Consider the following 14,609-nt stretch of genomic DNA (forward strand, 5'->3'; position numbering starts at 1 on the left):
TCAAAGCTTCAATATGCATTTAATAATATCCATCACACCTCCTGGGAGGTCTATGAATATGGTTGAATACATATCCAAACTAGCATGGTAACTGCAGATGGCAAGTTCTGGAATCAAGGATAATTTGCACATCCCAATAAAATATTTCTTGGGCCTGAAAGGCTAAGCGTCTAGCAAGCTGGGGCTTCTCTGAGGACATACTAGCTTTCATACACAATTTTCCGCCGGTCTTCCCAGGTTTTCGTTGTTAACTCCGGTTCCAGAACCTACTCAGAGGAGACTGAGATCCCGCAGAAGTCTGTTCTAGCGGTCACTTTCTGTTGGTTGGCCTCCCCAAGAACATATACGCGGATGACATCCTGGTCGTCGGAAACACTCCGACGCGAACGCGTGTCCGAGCTCAAACAGCGATTAATGCGATCCATCGTAATGTATGTAACGGGATGTAACGTCTTTCCGGTTCCAGCCTTAAAATTAATGAACAGCCGATTCCAAACCGGAAGCTTGTAAAGACCTCGGTGTCTATATTGACAGAGAACTGTCTTTCAAGCCTCATTTTAGAGCGGTTAAGGCAATTGCAGATTTTATAAAAACCGTATCTGATCCACATAATACTATGTTCGCACTAGGGCTTTGAAACATGTTATTCGGCTATCTTGATGAGCTTTCTTTTGTCGATAATTTGAATAACATGTTATTCAGAGCGTAGTACGAGCACAATATAAAATTATCGACAGGGCCACCCGGTTCCGGATAGGCCAAGCTCGAATTGACGAATTGTATAGACTGCAGCTTACTTGTCTAGCTCGCCGGGAGCTCGTCAGCATACTATTATCGGTTTTTAATCAGTACCTCCATATAGCCTCCAGACTTCTACCCTCCACATCCACTGAGGCCGCCTGCGTTGAAGAAGGTATTCTCTCATTTTGCCATCGTGTGCAAGCAGTCATTTGCCTTAAAGCTGTTGCTATTGCTTCCACTAGCATGGTGAGACGCTAAGAAAGATCGTCAACCAGGATTGAGAAAGGCAGTGGGCTGCCTCCAACACAACCCAATTCCGAAAAAAGCAAGGAACTCCGACTCCCTTGAACGAGCTGCCAAGCCTTGAGGACCATCGAATTATTTCTAACCTCCAGACTCTCGAATAACTTCAAAGGGAGTCCCTTCCAGAGAGTATCCGAAGTCTGCGTAGTCCAAACATCTGTTTTCAAATTTACAGTATTTTAGAAGTCAGCTTGGGCACCTGTGCACCTCAACCTGGATGTGAGTTCCATCTAAATTTATTTTAATGAGCGATCTGGAAAAAAAAAATCACGGGTACTTTGATCAGTCGTAAAAAAATGGGAAATTCAAAAAAAAAATCCGCAAGAAATTCGTAGAACAAATCTTCGGGAATTTCGGATACATTTCCCACGGAAATTTGGAAAAGTTTCTTGGTATATTTCGGTAAGTATTCGTTAAGAAACAATTAAGGAAAGATGCATAATATGCATGTCGATCATCGTAATGTATGTAACGGGATGTAACGTCTTTCCGGTTCCAGCCTTAAAATTAATGAACAGCCGATTCCAAACCGGAAGTTTGTAAAGACCTCGGTGTCTATATTGACAGAGACCGTAGAGTATATCAAAGCCTATTAAATCATACCCACCACAACCAGTACAGTGTGTGGATAGCTGTAAGACATAAGATCAAAAGGACAAAACGTCGAGTGACTAAAATCCAGAGCCTAAAGGTTCGGAAGCCTCCATATCAGAGGCATGAAGGCTTTATTTTTCGAAAAGAAGCTTCGTTACAAGAGTCGTGGGAGTCTGTTTCCAAGCAGCTCGTTATCAATATTTCGAGAGGCTCCGAAGTCTCCTTTCAACAGGCTCAGATGTGTTTTCCAGGAGGCTCGATAGCTTCCCTTCAAGAGACCCCTAAGCTTCCTTTCAGAAGGCTTGGAAGCCTCCTTTCAAAAGGTTTGGAAGCCTCCTTTTTCAAGTGGCTCGGAAGCCACTTTCAAGAGGCTCGGAAGCAAATCCTTTCAAGAGGCTCGGAAGCCTCCTTTCAAGAGGCTCAGAAGCCTCCTTTCAAGAGGCTCGAAAGCCTCCTTTCAAAAGGCTTGGAAGCCTCTTTTTTCAAGTGGCTCGGAAGCCTTCTTTCAACAGGCTCGCTAGCCTCCTTTCAAGAGGCTCGAAAGCCTCCTTTCAAGAGCCTCGAAAGCCTCCTTTTAAGAGGCTCGAAAGCCTCCTTTCAAGAGGCTCGAAAGCCTTCTTTCAAGAGGCTCGAAAGCCTTCTTTCAAGAGGCTCGAAAGCCTCCTTTCAAGAGGCTCGAAAGTCTCCTTTCAAGAGGCTCGAAAGTCTCCTTTCAAGAGGCTCGAAAGCCTCCTTTCAAGAGGCTCGAAAGCCTCCTTTCAAGAGGCTCGAAAGCCTCCTTTTAAGAGGCTCGAAAACCTCCTTTCAAGAGGTTCGGAAGCCTCCTTTCAAGAGGCTCGGAAGCCTCCTTTCAAGAGCCTCGTAAGCCTCCTTTTAAGAGGATCGAAAGCCCCCTTTCAGAAGGCTCGGAATCCTCCTTTCAAGAGGATCGGACGCCTCCTTTCAAGAGGCTCGGAAGCCTCCTTTCAAGAGGCTCGGAAGCCTCCTTTCAAGAGGCTCGGAAGCCTCCTTTCAAGAGGCTCGGAACCATGTTTTCATGAGGCTCGGAAGCCTCCTTTCAGAGGCCCGGAAGCCTCCTTTCAAGATGCTCGGAAGCCTCCTTTCAAGAGGCTCGGAAGCCTCCTTTCAAGGGGCTCGGAAGCCTCCTTTCAAGAGGCTCGGAAGCCTCCTTTCAAGAGGCTTGGAAGCCTCATTTCAAGAGGTTCGGAAGCCTCCTTTCAAGAGAATCGGAAGCCTCCTTTCAAGAGGCTCGAAAGCCTCCTTTCAAGAGGCTCGAAAGCCTCCTTTCAAGAGGCTCGAAAGCCTCCTTTCAAGAGGCTCGAAAGCCTCCTTTCAAGAGGCTCGAAAGCCTCCTTTCAAGAGGCTCGAAAGCCTCCTGCAAAGAGGCTCGGAAGTTTGCTTTCAAGAGAATGGAAAGTCAACTTTCAAGAGGCTCGGAAGCCTCCTTTCAAGAGGCTACGATGCCTCCATTCAAAAAACTCGGAAGTCTCCTTTCAAGAAGCTCGTAAGCCTACTTTCAAGAGCCTCGAAAGCCTTCTTTTAAGAGGCTCGAAAACCTCCTTTCAAGAGGCTCGGAAGCCTCCTTTCAAGAGGCTCGGAAGCCTCCTTTCAAGAGCCTTGAAAGCCTCCTTTTAAGAGGCTCGAAAGCCTTCTTTCAGAAGGCTCGGAAGCCTCCTTTCAAGATGGTCGGAAGCCTCCTTTCAAGAGGCTCGAAAGTCTCCTTTCAAGAGGCTCGGAACCCCATTTTTATGAGGCACGGAAGCCTCCGATCAAGAGGCTCGGAACCTTGTTTTGATGAGGCTCGGAACGCTGTTTTCATGAGTCTCGGAAGCCTCCTTTCAAGAGGCTCGGAACCCTGTTTTCATGAGGCTCGGAAGCCTCTTTTCAAGAGGCTCGGAAGCCTTCTTTCAAGAGGCTCGAAAGGCTCCTTTCAAGAAGCCTGAAAGCCTCCTTTCCAGAGGCTCGAAAGCCTCCTTTCAAGAGGCTCGAAAGCCTCCTTTCCAGAGGCTCGAAAGCCTCCTTTCAAGAGGCTCGAAAGCCTCCTTTCAAGAGCCTCGAAAGCCTCCTGCAAAGAGGCTCGGAAGTTTGCTTTCAAGAGAATGGAAAGTCAACTTTCAAGAGGCTCGGAAGCCTCCTTTCAAGGGGCTACGATGCCTCCATTCAAAAAACTCGGAAGTCTCCTTTCAAGAAGCTCGTAAGCCTACTTTCAAGAGCCTCGAAAGCCTCATTTCAAGAGGCTCGAAAACCTCCTTTCAAGAGGCTCGGAAGCATCCTTTCAAGAGGCTCGGAAGCCTCCTTTCAAGAGCCTCGAAAGCCTCCTTTTAAGAGGCTCGAAAGCCTCCTATCAAGAGGGTCGGAAGCCTCCTTTCAAGAGGCTCGAAAGCCTCCTTTCAAGAGGCTCGGAAACCTCCTTTCAAGAGGCTCGGAAACCTGTTTTTATGAGGCACGGAAGCCTCCTTTCAAGAGGCTCGGAACCTTGTTTTGATGAGGCTCGGAACCCTGTTTTCATGAGGCTCGGAAGCCTCCTTTCAAGAGGCTCGGAAGCCTCCTTCCAAGTTGCTCGAAAGCCTCCTTTCAAGAGGCTCGGAAGCCTCTTATCAACGCGTCCTTTCAAGAGGCTCGGAACCTTCTTTCAAAAGGTTTGAAAGTCTCCTTTCAAGAGGTTTAAAAGCCTCCTTTCAAGATGTTCGAATGCCTCCTTTCCAGAGGCTCGAAAGCCTCCTTTCAAGAGGCTCGGAAGCCTCATTTCAAGAGGCTCAGAAGCCTCATTTCAAGAGGCTCGGAAGCCTTATTTCAAGAGGCTTGAAAGCCCCTTTCAAGAGACTCGAAAGCCTCCTTTCAAGAGACTCAGGAAGCCTCCTGCAAAGAGGCTCCAGAAGCCTCCTTTCAAGAGGCCTGAAAGCCTCCTTTCAAGAGGCTCGAAAGCCTCCTTTCAAGAGGCCTGAAAGCCTCCTTTCAAGAGGCTCAAAGCCTCCTTTCAAAGGCTCAAAGCCTCCTTATCAGAGGCTCAAAGCCTCCTTTCAAGAGGCTCGAATACCTCCTTTCAAGAGGCTCGAAAGCCTCCTTTCAAGCAGCCCGAAAGCCTCCTTTCAAGAGGCTCGAAAGCCTCCTTTCAAGAAGCTCAAAAGCCTTCTTTCAAGAAGCTCGAAAGCCTACTTTCAAGATGCTCGAAGCTTCCATTCATGAGGCTCAAAAGCTGCATTCGTGAGGCTCGAAAGCCTCCTTCCAAGAGGCTCGAAAGCCTCCTTTCAAGCACCTCGAAAACCTCCTTTTCAAGGGACTCAAAAACCTCCTTTCAAAAGGCTCGGAAGCCTCCTTTCAAGTGGCTCGCAAGCCTTCTTTCAAGAGAATTAAAAGCCTCCTTTAAGAGGCTCGAAAACCTCCTTTCAAGAGGCTCGAAAGCCTCCTTTCAAGTGGCTCGGAAGCCTCCTTTCAAGTGGCTCGGAAGCCTCCTTTCAAGTGGCTCGGAAGCCTCCTTTCAAGAGACTTAAAAGCCTTCTTCAAGAGGCTCGAAAGCCTTATTTCAAGAGGCTCGGAAGCCTCCTTTCAAGAGGCTCGAAAGTCTCCTTTCGAGCAGCCCGAAAACCTCCTTTTAAGAGGCTCGAAGGCCTCCGTTCAAGAAGCTCGAAAGCCTACTTACAAGAGGCTCGCAGCCTTCATTCATGAGGCTCGAAAGCTCCATTCATGAGGCTCGAAAGCGTCCTTCCAAGAGGCTCGAAAACCTCCTTTCAAGTAGCCCGAAAACCTGCTTTCAAGAGGCTCGAAAGCCTCCTTTCAAGAGGCTTGGCAGCACAAATTGTTCCACTACTGAAAATTTCACTGTGTTGCAACTATTCGGAAAGAAACAATCTTTGCGTATGTGTCATCAAATATAACTCTTTTGCAATCTAAAAAGCGCAAGAGGTGGAGCCTACGGAAACATCCTTCGATTGCAGTAAAATTGTAATAATGTTGCAAAACACTACAGCGGAAAAAAATAAAAATAAAAATATAAAACTGGATTCGATTTATGGATCTTGTGATTGATAGTCCCTCGCTCTACCACAGCACCAATCAACACTTCAGAGGGACTGGATGTTGACTCGCCATAAAAACCATACGGTTATGAAGTTTTGTACTCGGGGTTCTTGTTACTTGATTGCACCATCACAGGAAAAAAATGTGTGTTGTCAAAACGTTGAACGATGCTAAATTAAACATGAAGACACACTCAACTTTTTTGCAACTTAATTGAAACAAACAATTCAATTTTGAAAGACGCATTGAAGTAACATGGTAAGAAATATGCAACTTAATGATTTTGTTTCGTGTTTGCAACATGAAGTGAACTATTCTTTGGTTGTTTATTTCCAAATGTCAAACAAGTACTGCATTGCAATTTTAATGAAACATTGATCACAATTCGAACGTTTTTGACATAGTGATGCAACTTTTTCGTGCTTTGATGTTTTTCCAATGCCTTTAATGAAACTGAATAGAAACATTGTGCTTTTAGGAAGATGTTGTGTGTGCTACTTGGGGAGCCTTTTTTAAGGGGCTCGAAAGCCTTCTTTCAAGAGGCTCGAAACCCTTCTTTTGAGAGGCTCAGAAGGCTCCTTCCAAGAGGCTCGGATGCCTCCTTTCAGGAACATCAGATGCCTCCTTTCAAGAGGCTCGGAAGGCTCCTTTCAAGAAGCTCGGAAGCTTCCTTTTAAGAGGCTCAGAAGCCTCCTTTCAAGGGGAACTGAAGCCTCCTTTCAAGAGGCTCGGAAGCCTCCTTTCAAGAGGCTAAGAAGCTTCCTTTCAAGAGGCTCAGAAGCCTCCTTTCATGTGGCTCAGAAGCCTCCTTTCATGTGGCTCAGAAGCCTCCTTTTAAGAGGCTCGATAGCCTGCTTTCAAGATCCTCGTAAGCCTCCTTTCAAGAGGCTCGGAATCATTCTATCAAGAGACTCGAAAGCCATCTTTGGAAGGTTTAAAAGCTTCCTCTCAAAAGCCTCGTAACCCTCCTGTCAAGCGGCTCGGAAGTCTTCGTTCATGACGGTTGAAAGTATTCTTTCAAGAGACTCGAAAGCCTCCTTTCAAGAGACTGGAAAGCCTCCCTTCAAGAGGCTAGAAAGCTTCTTTTGAAAGGTTTAGAAGCTTCCTTTCAAGAGCCTCCTTTCAAGAGGCTCGGAATCCTCCTTCCAAGAAACTCGTAAGCCTCCTTTAAAGAGACTCGAAAGCCTCCTTTCAAGAGGCTCGAAAGCCTTCTTTTAAGAGACACGAAAGCCTCCTTTCAAGAGGCTCGGAAGCCTCTTTTCAAGAGGCTCGAAAGCCTCCTTTTAAAAGGCTTGAAAGCCTCCTTTAAGGGGCTCGAAAGCCTTCTTTCAAGAGGCTCGAAAGCCTCCTTTTAAGAGGCTCGGAAGGCTCCTTCCAAGAGGCTTGGAAGCCTCCTTTCAAGAGGCTCGGAAACCTCCTTTCAAGTGGCTCCAAGAGGCTCGGAATCCTCGGGAATTCGGAAAAAAACATTCCGCGGGAAATTAGAAAAAAAATCGGGAAATTCGAAAAAATGTCCCTGGAAAATTCGGGAAAATCTAAAAGCATTTCGCGAGCAATTCGAAAGAATTTCTCGGAGAAATATAAACTTCATCTGAAAAGTAAAAAAAAAGAAATCTGGGAGAAATTCTCCTGAAAAACAGATTTTTCCTAAAAAAAATGACGAATTTCCCTTAATCCTGATATTTTTTTAACTAAGGAAACTCGCAATAAGGATCGTTCTTTGTAAGCAACACTGTATCGTGTCAATTGATCTCAATTTCTGCTGAAAATACATCTGCATCATAGTCTTTGGTTGTTTTCACGGTCCAAATAGATGCATCACTTACAGAAAATCACACTCCTTTGAAAATGTGGAGAGAAGCCAGCAACTCTGTTTTTTTCTCCCTAAGCTGTAGTTTGCTTTGTGCTGCGTAAATACACGCCAAGCATAAATGCAACCGAGTTCAAAGGATTTTGTATCGATCTACCAGCAGTCAGCCCACAAAGAGAAATTTCTCGTATTCGTATCCATAACGTGCCCAGTGGCGTACTGACTGGTGAAGTTAAAGACACGAAACTCTAGATCTATGTTTGCTACGCTATAGAGAAGTTGAAGCTGGCCATTTGGTGTGGATGCCTTCGTGGAAAATCGAAGAGCGGAATGTGTTTCGAACAGAGAAAAGCCTTCCATTAGATCCAGGTGAGTGCTTCTTCGGATGCGTTCCACGAAATTTATTAAAAACGCATAAAGCTTTTTAGCTCGTGATCAGCACGAGAATTTAATTTCATGTGTTATTGAAATGCATTTTTTTTTTAGTTTAAACTTAGTTCAAGCCATAGCTTTAAAAATCAGATTCATACTATTACTAACAGCCGTAAAACAATCTCTACCTTCATTTAACCCGGGCAATTTGTATTGAAGTGAAGTAGCAGGCCTTCAAGAGACCCAACTTTTCCAAACAAACATTAAAAATTAAATGGATAACCAAACTTTCTCTACACAAGTAGTTCGTCGAAATTCGTCGTTTTCGACACCAACACTCGGCGCCAACAAAAGTAGACGATACGAGCGACGACGGCGACGATCCAATCAATGCAATGCTCCTCCTGCACAAGGGACAACTTTTCTCACCTTTTAGGCTGGGTATTCTCCCTGGATGGAGGCGGAAAGAGGGAACGCTTCCACAGTACACACCAAAACTATTCCCAAGTATCAGCTAATATTTATGTCTGAATTAAGAATTAAAATAAGCAGAGTGCAAAGCGGTGTGCATATTTGACTGCACCGAGCAAAAAGCCGATTTGAAATGTATTGTTGCGAAATTTTTGAGCGTTGATACGATGTAGAAAACTTAAGCTCTACAACCGCTTGATGTTGATACAATTTCAAATGGACAAAAAATAAGAACCAATTTTTACTCGGGTTCGCAAACCGAACATAACACAAAAACCATAAGAAAATTATGTTCGGCAAACTACTTACAGCACTGCTTACAGCTTCTTTACGATGTCGTCGGTAGCAGTGCAGGCGCGCTCATTGACTTTCAGCCGTACGTACCTACTCTGTATTCCGGTCCGGAAGTGGTTCGATTTTCTCCGTACAGAAATAGTTTTTCCTCACGGTGGTCGCCGCGTCGGTCGGTTCGATGGTGCTGCGCCTAAAGTTAGACTATGTACTACAAAACACGGGACAACAACAGACAAACTGCACTACACAACTATTGAAGCAGTAAAGCGGCACTTACGTACAACTGAACGACGATAAGGACCGAATCGCTCGAGCCCGGCGAGTGTTTATGACTGTGCTCGCATTGCATTGTGAACTGGCGAGGTTCATCGACTACAAATCTCAAATGCTTTGAATCGGAAAAGGACGAATGGAATTCTTTCGGGGATTGTAAAAAGAATTTATTCGATTAGATTTAATCTGATTGGTTTGAATCTATCGTCATCCTTATCCTTTTCGCGAATCAAATAGAAAATCTAACGCGAATAAATATGTCTGAATTCGGAAAAAAATCTCATATGGATTAAAAACATAATTATATTTCCAAATGGATTTCCAAAAAATTAGTCCCGAATCAGAACAGAATACTTTATCTATGATACCCGAAAGAAAATGGTTGGAACACCCAACCGGCGGTTGTTAGATTTTCAAACAATTCTGTATAAGAATCTACCAAAACCTGTATAAGAATTGGGCATATGCGAAATTGTTAGATTCTTATACAAATATTGTATAAGAATCTAACAATTTTGCAAGGTTTTCTTACATTTTTTGTATAAGAATCTAACAATTTTGCAAGGTTTTTTTACATTTTTTGTATAAGAATCTAACAATTTCGCATATGCCCAATTCTTATACAGGTTTTGGTAGATTCTTATACAGAATTGTTTGAAAATCTAACAACCGCCGGTTGGGTGAACAGACTCCCGAGTAGACGAAAATAGCTCAATAATATCAAATGTTGATAAGTAAGCAAAATGAGATAGGAACATCCAAACAAAAATTCAAAAGGAATCCCATCTGAGTATCGGAGGGACTGCAATATGGGAATTGTTGATCCGGGCTTCGAAAGGACTCTCATCTGGGATTCGGAAGATATCTCATCCAGGATTTGAAGGAAATCTCGTCTTCGAACAAAATCCCATTCGGGATTCGAACAGAATTTCATTCAGGATTCAGACAGAATCCCATTCTGGAAAAGGGCAGAATCAAATTCGGGATTCGAACAGAATTCCATTCGGGATTCAAACAGAATCCCATTCGAGATTCGAACAGAATCCCATCCGAGATTCAAACAGAATCCCATTCGGGAATCAGAATCCCATTCGGGATTCGAACAGAATCCCATTCGGGATTCGAACAGAATCCCATTCGGGATTCGAACAGAATCCCATTCGGGATTCGAACAGAATCCCATTCGGAATTCGAACAGAATCCCATTCGGGATTCGAACAGAATCCCATTCGGGATTCGAACAGAATCCCATTCGGGATTCGAACAGAATCCCATTCGGGATTCGAACAGAATCCCATTCGGGATTCGAACAGAATCCCATTCGGGATTCGAACAGAATCCCATTCGGGATTCGAACAGAATCCCATTCGGGATTCAAACAGAATCCCATTCGGGATTCGAACAGAATCCCATTCGGGATTCGAACAGAATCCCATTCGGGATTCGAACAGAATCCCATTCGGGATTCGAACAGAATCCCATTCGGGATTCGAACAGAATCCCATTTGGGATTCGAACAGAATCGCATTAGGGATTCGAACAGAATCCCATTCGGATTCGAACAGAATCCCATTCGGGATTCGAACAGAATCCCATTCGGGATTCGAACAGAATCCCATTCAGGATTCGAACATAATCCCATTCGGGATTCGAACAGAATCCCATTCGGGATTCGAACAGAATCCCATTCGGGATTCGAACAGAATCCCATTCGGGATTCGAACAGAATCCCATTCGGGATTCGAACAGAATCCCATTCGGGATTCGAACAGAATCCCATTCGGGATTCGAACAGAATCCTATTCGGGATTGGAATAGAATCCCATTTGGGATTCGGACAGAATCCCACTCGAGATTCCAACAGAATCCCATCAGTGATTCGAACAGAATCGCATTCGGGATTCGAACAAAATCCCATTCGGAATTCGAACAGAATCCCATCCGTGTTTCGAACAGAATCCCATTCGGGATTCGAACAGAATCCCATTCGGGATTCGAAAAGAATCCTATTTGGGATTCGAACAGAATCCCATTCGGGATTCGAACAGAATCCCATTCGGGATTTGAACAGAGTCCCATTCGGAATTCGAACAGAATCCCATTCGGAATTCGAGCAGAATTCCAATCGGGATTCGAGCAGAATTCCAATCGGGATTCGAATAGAATCTCAATCGGGATTCAAACAGAATCCCGATCCTGATTCGAATACAAACCCAATCGGGATTCGAACAGAATCCCATTCGGGATTCGAACAGAATCCCGTTCGGGATTCGAACAGAATCCCGTTCGGGATTCGAACAGAATCCCGTTCGGGATTCGAACAGAACCCCGTTCGGGATTCGAACAGAATCCCGTTCGGGATTCGAACAGAATCCCATTCGGGATTCGAATAGAATCTCAATCGGGATTCTAACAGAATCCCATTCGGGATTCGAACAGAATCCCAATCGGGATTCGAACAGAATCCCATTCGGGATTCGAACTGAATCCCATTCGAGATTCGAACTGAATCCCATTCGAGATTCGAACTGAATCGCATTCGGGATTCGAACAGAATTCCATTCGGGATTCGAACAGAATCCCATTTGAGATTCGAACAGAGCCCCATTCGGGATTCGAATAGAACCCCATTCGGGATTCGAACAGAATCCTGTTCGGATTTCGAACAGAATCCCAGTCAGGATTCGAGCAGAATCCCACTCGGGATTCGAACAGAATCCCACTCGGGATTCGAACAGAATCTCACTCGGGATTCGAAGAGAATCCCATTCGGGATTCGAACAGAATCCTATTCGGGATTCGAACAGAATCCCATTCGGGATTCGAACAGAATCCCATTCGGGATTCGAACAGAATCCCATTCGCGATTCGAACAGCATCCCATTCGCAATTCGAACAGAATCCCATTCGGGATTCGAAAAGAATCCCATTCGGGATTCGAACAGAATCCCATTCGGGATTCGAACAGAATCCCATACGGGATTCGAACAGAATCCCATTCGGGATTCGAACAGAATCCCATTCGGGATTCGAACAGAATCCCATTCAGGATTCGAACAGAATTCCATTCGGGATTCGAACAGAATCCCATTCGGGATTCGAACAGTATCCCATTCGAGATTCGAACAGAATCCCGTTCGGGATTCGAACAGAATCCCGTTCGGGATTCGAACAGAATCCCGTTCGGGATTCGAACAGAATCCCATTCGGGATTCAAACAGAATCCCATTCGGGATTCGAACAGAATCCCATTCGGGATTCGAACAGAATCCCATTCGGGATTCGAACAGAAGCTCATTCGGGATTCGAACAGAAGCCCATTCGGGATTCGATCAGAATCCCATTCGGGATTCGAACAGAATCCTATTTGGGATTCGAACAGAATCCTATTCGGGATTCGAACAGAATCCTATTCGGGATTCGAACAGAATCCCATTCGGGATTCGAACAGAATCCCATTCGGGATTCGAACAGAATCCCATTCGGGATTCGAACAGAATCCCATTCGGGATTCGAACAGAATCCCATTCGGGATTCGGACAGAATCCCATCCAGGATTCGGAAGGAGTCCCAGTTAGATCCCGATCAGGTTTTGAAAACGATCACAGCAGAGATTCAACCAGAATGTCGATGAAATTCGATCAGAATCACAAATGAGATTTGATCAAAATCTAAGATAATCGTTGAACAGAATCTCAGTTGGGATTGAAAAAGAATCACGAATAGAATTTAAATGGCAATTATTGAAGAGTTGTATTTCAAACATAGTTTAGTCAAAATATAATAAAACAAGAGATCAAAAATCGACTGGCAAAGCTTAAGAAAGGGGATCCGTTGCAAAAAAAAACACCGACTGCCCCCATTTGGCCAACCATAACTTACGGATCGTCCGGGGTCAGCTCGGGCGGTTCCCGCGTAAACTGCGGATCAAAGTGACAGGTGATGTCCTGGTCGCACCCATCGAACGACGGAATGTACGGCGGAGAGACCTCTTTTTGCGCGAGCTATGTGTTACGCGTGTAGGTGGGTGGGTAGTAAGCCGGAACCCGATTGCGAGAGGGGACGCACAACAACGGTTAAATGGCACGATTAGAGTGTATGTGAGAGAGATAGAACGCACGCGGGTGTCACAGTCAAATCCAGTTGATAGCGATAATAATTTTAAAAAAACGAGAAATATTAAATCTAATAGGCACTGTCAGAGACGTATTTACAGCCATGGGGTTGGTTTGTGTTGAGGGTGAAGGATCCCACTTGAAGAATCTACTATTGTTATAATGGATGATAATGAGGATTATTGATAACTGGCTGTACCATTATTTGAAATATTGTGAGAACAAAAAACTAATTATGAATGCAGTTAGGACTACTGATGCAGTGCTCGTGTTTAGTGTGAAAAGGAAATGGGATAATTAATAACTAAAAGTGATAAATAGATGAGCGGCAACATGGAATAATTTTCAATTGGAAACGATTGTCAATCGAATAGTCACGTACATCCATGAACAAGGGTTGAAAAACCCGCAACAGGTCACGTTAACACTCAAAACAGAATGTTGGTATTTTCTTTAATTTGTTTATTAAACTCGATTTTCGATGGAGTTGAAATAATTTCACCAAAGTGGGACGCCAAGAATTATGGGTTGGGTCGTAAGAAAAACAATCTCTGGTACAAAAGAAATCAGTGGCACTGACCCAAAACATTTGACTCACAGTTCTAAGAAATAAACAGGTTGAGAGAAATTCAGGAAATCAGTCTTTAAAATGCACTAATTTGGTGGGACACACAAAATTGAACACTTAGAAGACTATCTGAAATGTCATTAACTAAGTCAACATGGATACGATTGTGCTGATAGTCGTAAAATTTTACAAAATGAAATAATTAGGGGTGTATAATTTGTTTTCAATTATTAATTGCTTTCATAAAGAAAATAATTTCGAAACAATGAACATTTGACCACGAGGCGAGACTCTCGATAAAATATATTTTAAAAATGAAGCGTTGCCCATTAATTTAGTTTTCTGCAAACACAATCTCCAAATATTATTATATTCTGTTCTGATCATTTGAATATTGCAGTAACTGGAACTACCACATTGAGAATGTATTACCAAACTATTCACCCCTTCAGTTGATTCATTATGCAATTTTACTGAAAATGGTCAATCACGCGGAAGCAACCACATATATGGTAATGGTAGTTCGAGCTAAGCTGAGCTAAGCAGTAATTCTGGTTTAATCACCGACAATATTTCTGAATATCACACAAATCATAAACACAATTTTAAATTAAATAATCGCTGATAATTCCAAAATAATGAGATCCTCCCACTCGCCCACGTTTGCCCGTGCAGATTAAATCTAATTGCACTCCGAGTCACATTAGATGGCATCGAACAAAATGGTGGCAGAGTAGAATTTCTAACGACGGTGGCTCCGCCGCCGCGCCTAAACTAATCGTTTCCTTCTCTGCCGACTATCGTCATCCATGGTGGATCTATCCCGCCTCGGGAGTCTCACCGGAGGCCTCGACTACGGTCCTTCGAGAGTCAAGTGACGGGGATGACGACGACGACGTTGAGAAGGACGCAATCTGGAAATGATTATTTGCGCCATCATTTGCCATCATCGTTATCATTATCTTAATTTTCAGTCCCGGTATGTCGCCGTTCCGATGAGGTGCGGCTGCAGCAGCTATCAGCGAATGTAGAAGCTGTCAAGTGTCCCACT

General features: G+C 44.2%; 1 protein-coding gene across 4 annotated transcripts in view; it reads right to left on the reverse strand.

The window, feature by feature from the left end:
* Positions 1-14,609, reverse strand: part of LOC134226456 (atypical protein kinase C) — a 576,984-nt gene that overhangs the window by 155,818 nt on the left and 406,557 nt on the right. For 2 of the 4 annotated variants that reach the window (XM_062707234.1, XM_062707233.1), the window contains exon 12: positions 12,758-12,879. The exons of the other annotated variants lie outside the window; for them this stretch is intronic. In XM_062707234.1, coding sequence (XP_062563218.1) covers positions 12,758-12,879 — 122 coding nt within the window. The remainder of the gene's footprint in view (positions 1-12,757; positions 12,880-14,609) is intronic. 4 annotated transcript variants of the gene reach the window in all.

The sequence above is a fragment of the Armigeres subalbatus genome, chromosome 3 (assembly GCF_024139115.2).
Source record: "Armigeres subalbatus isolate Guangzhou_Male chromosome 3, GZ_Asu_2, whole genome shotgun sequence".
Taxonomy (NCBI): Eukaryota; Metazoa; Arthropoda; class Insecta; order Diptera; family Culicidae; genus Armigeres; species Armigeres subalbatus.